This window comes from Canis lupus, chromosome 2, assembly GCF_011100685.1.
Source record: "Canis lupus familiaris isolate Mischka breed German Shepherd chromosome 2, alternate assembly UU_Cfam_GSD_1.0, whole genome shotgun sequence".
Lineage (NCBI taxonomy): Eukaryota > Metazoa > Chordata > Mammalia > Carnivora > Canidae > Canis > Canis lupus.
The window spans coordinates 46,736,603-46,751,123 of NC_049223.1; the positions used below are offsets into that span (position 1 = coordinate 46,736,603).

At 39.7% G+C, this 14,521-nt stretch overlaps 2 protein-coding genes across 7 annotated transcripts in view; one reads left to right on the forward strand and one right to left on the reverse strand.

Annotated features, from left to right (window-relative positions):
- The window catches only part of ERCC8 (ERCC excision repair 8, CSA ubiquitin ligase complex subunit), a 56,271-nt gene extending 48,002 nt beyond the window's left edge, over window positions 1-8,269 (reverse strand). The window contains exon 1 of one of the 6 annotated variants that reach the window (XM_038530685.1): window positions 8,035-8,269. In XM_038530685.1, the coding sequence (XP_038386613.1) occupies window positions 8,035-8,111 (77 nt within the window). In that variant the 5' untranslated portion in view covers window positions 8,112-8,269. The remainder of the gene's footprint in view (window positions 1-8,034) is intronic. The other 5 variants (XM_038530681.1, XM_038530682.1, XM_038530683.1 and 2 more) reach the window with 5 other exon arrangements.
- The window catches only part of NDUFAF2 (NADH:ubiquinone oxidoreductase complex assembly factor 2), a 147,688-nt gene continuing 141,404 nt past the window's right edge, over window positions 8,238-14,521 (forward strand). Inside the window, exon 1 of the mRNA XM_038530687.1 lies at window positions 8,238-8,459. Within this exon, the coding sequence (XP_038386615.1) occupies window positions 8,333-8,459 (127 nt within the window). The 5' untranslated portion in view covers window positions 8,238-8,332. The remainder of the gene's footprint in view (window positions 8,460-14,521) is intronic.

Sequence of the window (14,521 nt, forward strand, 5' to 3'; positions counted from 1 at the left end):
TGTGGGCTTCTTGTAACCAGTAAAATATCATACAAACATGGACAAAGGTAATCACCCCTTCCTTCAGTTTCTTTCTCTAAATAGTGAGAATATGGTTACCATTATCATTAATATGTTTATTTTTGATCACGACTCTATGTAACCAATCTCCCATCACCAACATCATCCCCATCACCAACAAGAAAATTGCTCACCAGGCTCGGCCTTTGGTTTTTGCCTCCCCTAACACCCCTGTCATCTAGGCTTGTCAGTCCCAAGTAGACTACCTCAACCTGCTCAAGGTCTGCGATATCACTCTAAGCCAATCTAATCCCAGCCTGTGTATGGAAGCCTACCTTGCCCAACCTAAAGACTTTAGGACTGAATATTTAGGGGAACTAAGAGGGGCTAAGTGAAGGAAAGTAGGAGGGTAATAGGATAGGGAAACAAGGGCAGGGTGTGTGTGGAAGGAGGCAACATGTGCAAAAATGAGTTAATATAGCAGGTCAGAGACTGTTATCCGTGGAAAGGCCCACTTGTAAGATTGGCCTTTGTCTGCTTCTGCGATTTCAGAAGGGTCGCTATCATTCCTGGATAAAAATAGTTCACTGTGCTTAAACTATGTGGAGCAAACAAGGTGCTTTGTGATAAATACCTGCTTTCCTTCTGGGAGTCTGGAATTTTGGTACATGTTATGTACATACGTGTGCATGCTACAAGTTATGGTTCATGCACTGAAAGAAGAGATAAACAAAGTCCTTCAGATGGAAGGGAAATGATATAAGAAGAAAACTTAGGATATTAGGATTAAAGAGAGAGCAATGGAAATGGTAAATATCTAGGCAAATATAATTGACAATTCTTCTCATTCAAGTATGCTTGATAGCTGAAAACAAAATGAAAACATTATCTGATGGAGTTTACAATGATGTAAATGTAACATGTGGGACAATGTGTACCATGGAGCGTAAAGATAAAAGTTTCTATGTGCCAAATGAAAATAATGATTTCTAAGCAGAAAATGAAAAATGGGTATTTTATAATTCCTAGAGTAACCACCAAAAACATATAATGAGATGTCACAAGAGATAAATTAACATGGGATATAACTTTTCAAATAAGCTTGAAAGGGAAAAAAAAAAAAGAAAACAAAAACATAGAGCAACCAGCACTCTCATCCATCACTGGTGGGAATGGTAAGCTTCTAGAAAACTACCAGTCTTAGAAAGTGAAACACAGGCTCTACTTATTCCACTGTTAGGCGTGCAGCCAAGAGAAAGGAAAGCACATATCCACACAAAGACTTGTACATGAACGTTCATACGTAATAGCCTAAAATTAGAAAGATTTAAAAGTCCATCAACAAGTGAATGGATGAATAAATTGTGATATATCCACAGAATAGAAAATTCCTCAGCAGTAAAAAAGAATCAAGAGGAGAAATTTCAAAAATAATTACGCTGAATGAAAAGAGCCAGACAAAGCATGATTTTATTTACACAAAATTCTGGAATATGCAAGTAATCTGTGCTGACAGAAAGCAGAGGAGTTGTTTCCTGGAGTAAAACAGGATAAAGCAGGGGAAGAAAAGAAGGATTACAAAGAGTTAGGATGAAATTTTTGGCTTATGGATATTTGTTATTTCGATGGTGATGGTTTTAAAAGCATTTATGAATGTCAAAACTCATCCAACTGTTTAATGTGCAACGTATTATATGTCAATAGCACCTCAAGAAAGCTGTAAAAAGAAGGGGTAAGAATTGTAAACTTTGCCTATCAGTGTTTATGCTTTTGCCTTAATCACTGACAAGGAGGGACTTGGGGCAAACTATTGAGTAGACATCTTCCTTAAATAAAACAGGACTGTGTAGTTGTTTAGTTAAGCAAAGATATCACTTAATGCAGTGAATCTTTAAAAAAAAGGAACAGGGGATCCCTGGGTGGCGCAGCAGTTTGGCGCCTGCCTTTGGCCCAGGGCGCGATCCTGGAGACCCGGGATCGAATCCCACATCAGGCTCCCGGTGCATGGAGCCTGCTTCTCCCTCTGCCTATGTCTCTGCCTCTCTCTCTCTCTCTCTCTCTCTGTGACTATCATAAATAAATAAATAAAAAAAATTAAAAAAAAAAAAAAAGGAACACTACCTTAAATACTTTAAATTAAATATAAACAGTCCTCACTTTGCAGTTTGCAAACTAAACACAGAATGCAAGTTACCGTGATTTAGTTAAATGCCAGACCTCCCAATAATATGGTTCAAAATTCAGTTTCCATGGTATATTAACTGTGACTAGTAGCATAAAGCACAAAGCTGGCTACTACTTTTTGGGTCCTCAAATCACTATAAAATTAACACATACATCATAATTTGTGACCAATTTACATGACTTCTTTCAAATTTTATAGATGATTGGTTACTGGAATTTGTTATTCATTTATGTACAGCCTGCAAAGTTCTGTGCTTCTGAGATAAACCTGTAAGAAATTCTAGAAAAATGGATAATTAAAAGAAGGAATTGGACAACAAAATGGAAGTGCACCAAAAATATGCTAAGTAATAATGCTGAAGTAAAACTAAAATGGAATGTAAACGGGATTACAGAAGGAATAGCTGACTGTAGAAATGTGATACTGTGGCCATTTGAGAATCTCTAGAGATGCAGAGTGAGGAAATCAATGCAGGTGAGTAAACTTACCCAAATAAATGAGGAAAAGTGGTCGTGATGAAAAGGCTCAAGATGTCTCAGAGGAAATGACACTGGCAAAAACCTTCACATTAAAAAAACTCAGAAATATTTCATGACATTTAAATGCAAAGGATAAAATGCTGGAATCAGATTCAGACATAGAGAATAAGAGAGAATGATAATTGAATGACATAGAGAAAGGAGAATGATAATTAGCCAGAATATAGAAGATATACTCAACTTGCATTAGAAGTTATACGAGAGAAGATCAGTGCCACTCAAACTACTCTTGATTTGTTGAGTTTTTTAAAACAAAGAAATAACTGTAGTTATCATTTCCAATGTTTTACATTGGAAAGTACATTTACATTACAGTGTACTAAATATTAGCTTTATTATTTTTTCAATTTTTTTTTTAGATTTTATTTATTTATTCATGAGAGACACACAGAGAGAGGCAGAGACATAGGAAGAGGGAGGAGAAGCAGGGTCTATGCAGACAGCCCGACAGGGGACCGGACCCAGGCATCCCAGGATCATGCCCTGAGCCGAAGGCAGATGCCCAACTGCTGAGCTACCGAGGCATCCCTATTTTTTCATTTCTTGTATATTGATGACTAACAATAAAGGTTTACTGTTTGACAAAGAAATATTAAATATCACAGAACAATGATAATTTTCTACAGTGATAATTAAAATTACTTTCCATAGATTTTGGCTGGCACAATTAGTTTTATAGATGTGTAATATTACACAAAGCAAGGACTGTCCGAATGTTTATATGCCAATTGCTTGAAGTAGAATTAAATGTGCTGAAGAGAGTGCCAAATCATTTTTCTTTTACAAACCATAACAATAACTATATGTATTCTATGATTTTCAGGGATTTTCAAAAATGTTTTATTTGAGGAGCTGGGGTGACTGAGGTAGCTGAGTATCTGATTCTTGATTTTGACCTACATCATGATCTCAGGGTCGGGAGATGGAGCCCTGTGTCAGTCTCTGTGCTGGGCACAGATTCTGTTTAAGATTCTCTCCCTCTCCTCCTGCCCCTCCCCTGCTTGCAAGTGTGTGTGCGTGAGTGCATACTCTCTCTCAATAAAAAAAAATTAAATTAAATTAAATTAAAATGTTTTATTTAACTTTTTTAGTGGAGTAAACAATTAATGCATATGCCAAGCAAATGAATATGGAATCTCAGACATGAAAAACAAATGAAGGTGGAATCTTTCTCAAGCAAAGGTTGTCATCCCTGGCTCCACATTATAATCACCTAGAGAACTTAATAAAGAATTTCCAGTGTCCTTGACCAATTAAATCAGAATCTCTGGAGTTGGAACTTTGGCATGAATACTTTTTCCACAGTGTTTTTTCCAAATCACCTTATATTATTCCAATATAATGGCAAAGTTGTGGAAACCTGTTTTTTTTTTTTATTTTCCTCCAGTCTTTCATAATGATTTTCTCAATCATACCTCATTGAACAGCATTTTATTTTAAGCCATTTGTTTGGATTACTTCAAAATGGCCCATTTAGTTTTTCTAAGAATAATTCTTTTTGATTTTGTACTTCATTAGCTCTTATTAAAATGGCATAATCAGAATAATAAAACTGGCCTTATCAGGATTAGGGACAAATACTAATTTTTGATAAGCATATACAGCAACTGGTAGGAGAGATGTGCATGGGATTACTACATTACAGGTTTTTAGCCACAAGTGTTAAGTATGATGGGAGAACCAGCATCACAGGAAATGAAATCCGTTCCTAGATGGATTAATCTGGTGATCTAGTCAGGAGACACTATTTCAAATCTTTACTTTTTCCTAACAAAGAGGTTTAGGTCATTGCATTTTAACAAAGAGCAAAATTTAGTTGCTTTCTCAGATCAAGGAGTATTTGGAATTAAAAGAGTCTGGAGAAATCCAGTGTTTTAGGCCATTAGTAGCTCACATAATTTAAACTATTACTGATATCATAAGACTTCTGAATTTACTAGAGAAAAAATAAACCTGATTCTTTTAAAAAGAAGTACAGCTATTTTCACTAAAATTAGAGGTCTCACAGGCAAGTTCATTCACTTTCCACCATGTAATTTGCTGATCATAATGGAAGAACTGCAGAACTACTTGGTGGAAACAAGCCAAATTATCAGAGGAGGTAAATTTTGATAAAAATAAATTTTGAGTTTTTGCAATCATTGAAATAAAAACCTCTGGATATGCCCTTATGCTTTTATTGGAGTGGATCACTAAGCTGAATGGGAATTACTGCCAACTCCGCAATGACTGGAGGTGGGGACGGGGGGACAACAGTAGATGCACACCTAACCATGTTTAAAACTGATCAAAATGCAGTTTAAAAAATTTAATGTTTACTATTTAATTAAAATTAAATGCAAGATCTGCAACATATTTGCCCATTTAGTATTACTAAATGTAAAACTGATGCAACATTTTAGAACACAAAATAACACATAATGCTTGCTGAAAAGAGATTACAATAATTTACTATTTTTGTCTATTTGTAATTGTGGTAGGGAGCCTAGAAGAGGACATCCACTGTCTCTACCTCCTGGTATTCACACCTGTAGGTAATTTCCTTTCCTTGAGAGTAAGCTAGACCCAATGACTCACTTCTCATGAACAGAATACAACAAAACTAATGAGATATCATTTCTGAGATCAGATTATGAGGAGTCTAGCTTCCATCTTGCTTGCCCTCTCTTGCTTACTTTCTTGCTTTAATGGAAGCCAGTTGTCATGTTGCGATTCAAGAGGCCTATGTGAAAAATAACCGGAAATGAAGGAGACCTCTGGACCAAAGTCAGGGAAGAACTAAATACTGTCTTACAAGAGCTTGGAAGTGGATCTTTCCAGAGTCAAGTATTGAAATGACTATAGTCCCAGCCACTATCTTTATTGCAGCTTTCTGAGAAACTCTGAGCCAGAAGAGCCAGTTAAGACACACAGATCCCTGAGCTCTAGAATCTGTGAGATAATAAATCTTCTGTTGTTTTAAGCTGCTAGGTTTTGGGGGGTACTTTGTTACCCATTCACTGATAACTTATGCTTGAGGTACTTTGTTACCCATCCAGTAATAAGTAATACAGGTGAGTTCTTCTTTTGGGATAATAGAAAAAATAATTTCCATAAGCTTTTCTTTAATATTTTATTTATTTATTTATTAGACACACACACACAGAGGCAGAGACACAGGCAAGAGGGAGAAGCAGCCTCCATTCAGGGAGCCTGACGTGGGGACTTGATCCTCCGACTCTGGGATCATGACCTGAGCTGAAGGCAGGCACTCAACCGCTGAGCCACCCAGGCTTCCCCGTAAGTTTTTCAATAAGCAACTGTACTCTGCTTTCCTCTTCTTAAGTTTCTCTAAAAAGCCATCAAGGCTGGCAGTTCCTACTTCCTTTCCTCTCTGTCATTCTCCAACTCACTGAAATCTTATTTTTATTTCCATGATTCTCCTGAAAATGCTCTTCCCAAGGCCATCAGTGATCATCCTGTTGGTTAAATAGAATGCATGCTTTTAATTCTTCCTTTATTCCTCATACTTCTTGAATGTATGCCATTCACTTAACAGAAACTCTCCTAGGTCTCTTTTCTCATAGGGGTTATGAATAAACTAATAAGAAAATACATATACAATGCTATTTCGATAGTAATAAACTGAATACAGAAAATAAAGCAGAGTAATAGGAGGGAAAACCACTGAGAGCAAAGAAGCAGGCTGGGGCCAACAAATGACAGATATGATGGCTTCCTCCTTAAATAGTCTTCTTTCAGTATATGAGATGCTTCGTTGCTCTGGTTTTCCTGCAATCTCTCTGGTAACTCCTTTTCGGTTCATTTGTAGTCTCTTTTTCTGTCTAACTTTAAATGTTGATATTTCTCAGATTTTTTTGGTCATTGAACTGCTTTTCTTACTCTACACATAGTGCCTGGATGATCTCATCTCCACCTCACTTCACATATCATTTCCCATTAAAGATATCTCAGTTTCTTCTGAACATCAAATATGTAAATTCAACGGCAGCCTCCTCTCTCCAAGTGAAAATCTTTACAGGTTCTTTGAAAGCAATATGGGAAGGGGCACCTGGGTGGCTCAGCCGGTGAAGCCTCTGACTTCGGCTCAGGTCATGATCTCAAGGTCTTAGGATCTAGCCCAGGGTAAGGCTCCCTGCACCCCGGGAAGTCCGCTTGTCCTTCTCCATCTGGCCCTCCTCCCTGTTCCTGCTCTTTCTCTCTCAAATGGGTACATAAAATCTTAGGGGAAAAAAAGGGGGGGGGGACAAAGTAATATGGAGTAATTCAGTATGGGCAAAATTGTGGTACAACTTGTTCCCTCTTTGGAAAACTTTGTCTAAAAGAACATCCCTATCATTCACCTTGCTCTATACAAAGCACATTATCGGAGAATCATTGTGGACTCCTCTCTTTCCATCATTCACTGTATTCAAACAATTTACATAGATGGCTGATTCTGTTTCTTAAATACTTTTTTAGTTATCTTCACTCTTTCCGGCCCAACCACCATTTATTGCCCTGGTCCAGGCTTCCATCTTCTCTCTTCTAGACAACTGCCACAGTTACCTAACTTGACCCCTTGGCTCTCTTGCTCTGAACTTCAGTCCATTCTCCAAGCAGATGACAAAATCCAATGGTCATCACCTTATTCTCATCTTCGTATCTCTTCACCAAGCATACACGAGCTGTTCCTCTCCTACCCGGGAACTACATCTCCAGCTTCATCTCTTGTCAACGGCCCCCTGGTCTGTTCCGGTCATGCTAAACCTTGGTCAATGCCTGGCCTCTGGGGCCCCCGGGTGGCTCAGCGACTGAGCATCTGCCTTTGGCTCAGGTCGTCATCCTGGGGTCTTGGCATCGAGTCCAACTCGACTGGGGTCTTGGCATTGACTCCCAGCGGGGAGTCTCCTCTCTCTGCCTAGGTCTCGTGAATAAAAATAAATGAAATCTTAAAAAAAAAAAATTCCTGGCCTATGCCCTGCCCGTATCACAATGCTTGGCAACCAGGAGGAGCTCACTAAATCTGTCGGCTGAATGAAGGAGCTCTTGAAGAGCAGTGATCACTGGGGAGTGGGGAGGGAGAAGGAATACGGCAAAACCAAGGTATCCACACCAGAAACCGCCTGAGCACCCACCGGCCTACACGTATGTAAAAGGATCTTATTTTCGTGACCCACAAAGTAGAAAAAAATTGAAGTCCAGTTTGGTGGAAGTAAAGTGAAAACGAAGCGGGAAAGTGGGAAGCAAGACCGATACAGACGCTGGTCCAGTTTTAATATTCGGCCTGTTTGAGAAAGAAAAAAAAAAAAAGGTAATCTACTTCTTTACCTCCGCGTGGACTCCGCCCTCCGGAGGCGAAGAGGGTGGTCCAAGCCGGCTTGTCTCGCTGACAAAAATCCTAACATCCCGTCACTTCACGCCGGCCGGGAAACAGGGCGCCGCCATGACAGAGCTCGGAGGCCGGGCAGCAACAGCGGAGCCTCCCATTGGTTGAGCCGGATGCCATCCGACCAATGGTGAGCGCCGTTACTAGGGGGTAGTGGGCGGGGCCCGCGGCTGGAGAGCGTGTGTATAGCGGTGGTGGCGGATCCCGCTGCGATTCGCGCTGCGAACCCGGGCGGCGCGCATGGCTTGGGCTCGGGGTTTGGTCGGCGCCTTGCGGAGGGCGCTGTCAAAGGAAGCGAAGCAGCACGTGGGCACGGACCGCTTTGGGAACAACTACTACTCTGTCCCGGAATACAAGAATTGGAGAGGTGAGGCGACCGCGAGCGCAGCGGCGGCGGCGTCAGGGAAGAAGAGGGAAGGGAGAGCGCGGCGTGAGCCGACGCGGGGTGCGACGGCGGTGACGTCACCGGGGGGAGGGGCGGGCGGCGAGCGGACTTCGTGCGCGGCGGCCGGGCCCGGGGCTGCAGCGACCCGCCCCCGCAGCGCTCCCTCCGCCCCCCGCGTCCGGGGCCGGCGGGAGGACGCGGCGTCGGCGCTGGTCCTGGGCATCGGGCGACACCGACAGGGACCCCCGGGAGGTGCCCTCCTTTGGGGGACTGCGGAGGCAGTGAGCGGGCTGGGGAGCGCCTCCGCTTGGCTCTTTCTGGGTGTTTGAGCTCCGGCGCTGGCCGCGCGGGTCCCCTTCGTCCCGCTGTTAGATGGAGGGGTGCACCGGGGGGGAGGAGAGACCCTCCCCAGGCTTGACGTTCCCTCTGCCACGAATTGGCTCGCCTGGACCCCGCGGGGCGCGCTTGGAAGACCCTCGCTGCCGTCGCGGCGTCGCCCGAGCTCCCCGCGAGGTAGTGGCGTCCGGGGACGTGGGGGGCGTGCCTGTCCCTTGAAGTCGCAGCACGTGGCAGCCGCCGTCCTAACCCCTCGGATGTCGTCCCACCGCCGCGATGCAAAAGGTCTCAGGCTTTGGGATCAGAAAGGGGTTGCGTTGGAATTTCAGCTCTGACATCCAACAGATGAGGGGAAAACTTGACAACGTATTAGCCCTCCCGAGTCTCAAGGTCTGCTGACTTGGAAGTCAGAGATGATGATAATAAGTTATATTGAGAAGCACCGAGATCTTTCCAAAATCGTGGAAATCATTTCCGGCAGCTCTAGTCAAAGAGAAGGACTCTTACTTGGAGCGCATGTAAAGTGTATCCAGTGATTTACCGGCGTATTATTTATTTATACGCTTTTAACTGAAAATTGTTTTGCCTCGCCTTTTCCTGTAACTTAGTATCTAAGACTTGTTTCCATTGAAATGAGCTTCTAAACTCTTGTCAGGGCCGGGAATATGTCCTTTTTTTTTTTTTTTTTTTTTTTTTAAAGCCCACAAAGAATCTAGCATGTAGATGGTGCTTCTTCACAAATCGCAACCAGAAGGAAGGTTGTTTCTTTTCCATAAGTTGTCAGTAGCAATCAAAAATATGCAAAATGTCATTTGACTTCTTCTTATTATTATTATTGAAGTATAACTTACATACAGTAACACATATCCTTTTTGGTGTATAGTTTTATGATTTTTTACAAATGCATAGTCCTGTAAATACCACACAATCCAGATAACAGAAAGGTTCCATCACTCCCAAAATTCCCTCTACCCCCTTAGTAGCTCGCTCCCTTACGTCATAACTAGGCATTGGCAGCCAGTGATCCCTACAATCTTGCCTTTTCCAAAATACAATATCTATGAAATTATAGAGGATTCAGTCTTTAAGGTAAGGCTTATTTTGCACAGCATAATGCAGTTAAGATTCATCTATGTGTCTGTAGTTGTTCCTTTTTATTGCTAGGTAGTATTTCATTTATGCCTTTACCACAGCTTATCCATTCACTAGCTGAAGAGCTTTGGGTTGTTTCTAGTTTTTAGTGATTGTGAAGAAAGCTTCTGCAAACATTCCCATGCAGGATTTTGTGTGCATCTTTTTCCATTTCTCTTGGGTAAATTCTTAGGAGTGAGATTGCTGGGCTATGTACATATGTATTGTAACTTTATAAGAAATTACCCCACACTTCCAGATTGGCTATGCCATTTTGCATTCCTGCCAGAAATGTTAAGAAAATTTCTAATTACACATCCTCCCCAGCACTTGGTGTTGTCAGGTTCTTGTTTTTTGTTGTTGTTGTTGTTGTTGTTGCAGTTGTTGATTTTAGCCATTCCTTTAGTTGTATAGTGGTGTCTCGTGGTGGTTTTGATTTTCACTTTGCTAATGACTGAGAATGTTGAGAATCTTTTTATGTGCTTATTGGCCATCCACAAATTTTTGGTGAAATATCTATCCAAAACTTTCAACCATTAAAAATAATTTTGGGGCAGTCTGGGTGGCTCAGCGGTTTAGCACCTGCCTTCAGCCCAGGGCCTCATCCTGGAGATCCAGGATCCAGTCCCACATCAGGCTACCTGCAGGGAGCCTGCTTCTCCCTCTGCCTGTGTCTCTGCATCTCTCTCTCTCTCTCTGTCTCTCATGAATAAATAAATAAAATCTTTAAAAATATATATAACTTTGGACCAACTTTATTGTATCATTTCAATAAAATATAGTATGATCGAAGAAAGATTTATATTAACAAAATCATGTGTATTCTAAAACAACATAATTTGTGAGTCAAAGGATATGTTAGTCTTTAATCTTATTATAATACCAAATTGTTTTCCAAAATGATTATAAGTCTATACTTCTATCAGCTTGATATTTGGAATTTATCTACTCTTGGCTGTGAGAAAATGAACCTTTTATTGATGATGTAGGAGAATCATTGTATGCTGCTATATAATACACCTGTATTGCTCAGTTCTTAGATAATTGAAGCCTGTGGCACAGATACATATTACATCCTGTAAATGCTCTTACACATTTCCTAAGCCTTTCACCATGTATAGGGGAAATATCTTTAGTTTGTTTTAATGCAAGATTTCCAAAAATGAGTCCTCTAACTTTATTTCCTTAGTACGTGGTTCTTTAGAGATCTCCTTGAGTTTTCTTTGAATTGAATGAATTGTTGAGCATTTAACACCATCATTGAAGAGTTTTTAAGAACTCTTTAGAGGAAATGAATTTTTCTTTTAATTCAGTTAATTAGTGTGGCGCGGGTCATTAATGAACTACTATACTTTCCACATAGGATATTATTTAATGACAGCAAAGATAGTTATGCAATTTAAAATAGATCTTTGGAGTATTGTCCATTCAGCTGAATTTAAGTTTAAGATTGTTGAAATTTTGACTTTAAAAAAAAATAATGGTATTTCAGGATAAGAAGATTGTGAATATAGCATTAGTTAGCGTTTTTATTTTTAGTTTTTTAAAGATTTTATTTATTTATTTGAGATAAAGCACTAGAGAGATAGAGCAAGCACAAGTAGGAGGGCAGAGGGAGAAGGAGAAGTAGGGAGCCAGAGCGGGGCTCGATCCCAGGGTCTGGATCATGATCTGAGCTGAAGGCAGCCACCTAACCTTAACCAACTGAGCCACCCAGGCACCCCTAGTTGGCTTTTTTAATGAAAAGGTGTTAGTCACCATATTATTATTGAAAGTTTGCTTGCTCTATGGAAGATTACTTTTTTTAATGGAAAATTACTTAATAAAAGATTCCCCAAATAAACTGTCCAGAAATTTCCTCTGATATTGCACCCTTCTTATTTATAGTATCTCTGAGTTTTTATCCATCTGGTTTCACTTATCTCATGTTTCAAAACAAGTTCCCTTCATTTCTAAGGTAAATTCGTGTATACTTGATTCTGACTAGAACTTCTTTGAACTGTATTTTATTATTTTCACCTTTATTTTTTGCACATTCGTTTAACCACTACACCCAGTTAAAGCTAACACGTTTATTACTAATAGACTATTAGGAGTTGTTAATTTCCTAATAGACATTGTGAATGTACAAATGTGGGCAGCTTCAGGTATTGGGAAGATTGTTGTATAGAAAAGCATTAGGTTCACATATGCAGCCCTTCAAATCAGAACTTAGGTCAGAGGGGAAATGTTTACCTTTTTTAAAGAAACCACTTTCAGACTGTTAGAACTGTGCTAGAAAAGGAAGAGAGTGCCTTGTGTTTAATTGTAACCAAGAGAATTTAGGGAGGTAAGGAGCTGGACATGTTTGATCAGCACCTTGAATGATAAATATGATTTCAGAAAGAGTGATTGAAGAGCATTCCTGAACAGGGCTAGGAAGAAGTAGGAAATACCACAAAGATTAGAGGGTAGTCCCATGCTGGTGGGCTTTAGTTGAGAAGAGCTAGAGAATGCTGTTTTAGTGAGAGAATGGATAGAGTCAGATGCTAAAGGGCCTTGAATACCGTTAAGTTAGAAGTTTGCACTTTATTCTCTACCAGGTAGGTAGTGGTTGAAAAGCTTGTAACATGATCAAAACTGTTAAAGAAATGGTTCAGGAAGCACTTGTAGAAGGTGAGCTAGCTAGGAGAGGGAGGAGCTGAAATAGTACTTGGTGAAAGCATTGCTAGATTAACTGCTATCCTGGAAAGAGATGATAGACTCAAGTGATGGGAATGGAGAGAAAAGTTTGGTTTAGCAAAATTTTTGAACTTGATAATTAGATTGGTGGAAGGGGAAAGAAAAGATGAGAGGCCAAAGGTGATTTTGTTTCTATTCTGGAGAGCCAGTGGATTGAGTATAGATTCATGCAAATAAAGGCTAAGAGGGACAAATGCAAATAGAGAAGTAGGCTTTAGGGTGAGTTGGTAAAGAGTAAGTGGAATTTGTTATAATAGGACAATTGTATAACCAGGCAATTGTATACTCAGATCTGCAGTTCCAAAGATGTTAGTGGTTAAAATACAAATTTGGAAGCCACCTTTATGTAGGTGATCCGTAAAGCTGTAGGAATATTTGAATTCAAGTAGGGAAGAGTAATGGTAAGATGAGATTAAGAGGCAGAGATATAGGAGCCCTGTCATTTCAGTGGCTTCTCATTCAAGGATGCATAAATCCAAACTACCTGGCTAACTAACATTCATGACCTTTGAGTCCATCCTGAAAGTGTTACTTGTTTATAATATAATCTTTAGATTAATTTGTAAAAAGCATATTTATGCTATTAGAAATTGAACTTGAAAGCTTACATGATTTTTACCAGAGATACTAGTTATTTAATTTTCAGCATTCAGAAAAAAAATAAAGATTGATTGGATGCAGCTATTTAGGAGTTGTATCTAGACTTTTGCTTTTCATGATACTGAGCTTCAGGTGATATTCCCAAAACAATTGGTTGGGGACAAGGTAGGGACAGCAACGGACAGTAAATAACAGTGACGCCTTCTTTTAGAATCCAGGATAAATGTTTCATCAAACATGGTAGATAGGGATGCCTCGGTGGCTCAGTGGTTAAGCGTCAGCCTTTGGCTCAGGTTGTGATTCCGGGGTCCTAGAACTGAGTCCTGCATCAGGCTCCCTACAGGAGCTTATGTCTGTGCTTATGTCTCTGATGCTCTCTCTTTGTCTCTCATGAATGAATCAATAGTATCTTTAAAAAACAAACAAACAAACATGGTAGATTTATTTTTGGAATACATTTTTTAAAACTATGTAACCCTCATTAAGGCTTTTTGTATAGTGAATTGTTTATACTAGGCTACTAGCAATGATTTTCAAATTGTCATGTTTTAAATAATTATGAAATAAATCTGTTCCAACATTTTATTAGAAAATCTTATATTCTAGGGATCCCTGGGTGGCACAGCGGTTTGGCGCCTGCCTTTGGCCCAGGGCGCGATCCTGGAGACCGGGGATCAAATCCCACATCGGGCTCCCGGTGCATGGAGCCTGCTTCTCCCTCTGCCTATGTCTCTGCCTCTCTCTCTCTCTCTCTCTCTCTCTCTCTCTGTGACCATCATAAATAAATAAAAATTGAAAAAAAAAATCTTATATTCTAAAGGATTTTTTCATTTTGTTCTCAGTCTTTTAATGAAGCATTATTTGTACATTTATAAGAATTGTGAGCAAAGAAAAATCTGTGCTGTTTTCATGAAAGCACTTACTGCCAGATTATATCTTGTATACTTTCTAATTTATATGAGTATATTTAGACTCACATGTATTTGGATTATCAGTGTGCCAACACATTATTTATAATATTTATATTTATTTATAATAATATTTCCTGAATTTTATATTTCAAGCTTTTTAAAAAAATATTTTATTTATCTGGACTCCATTAATCTTTCCTCTTATTTTGAAGTAAATACTATGTAAATACTAAGTAAATACTATGATGTCAGTTTACTTGTAAACATCTTAGTATATGTCTCTGAAACACAAAACTCTTCTTTTTAAATGTGACAGTGATCATCTCATATAGAAATCCACAATTT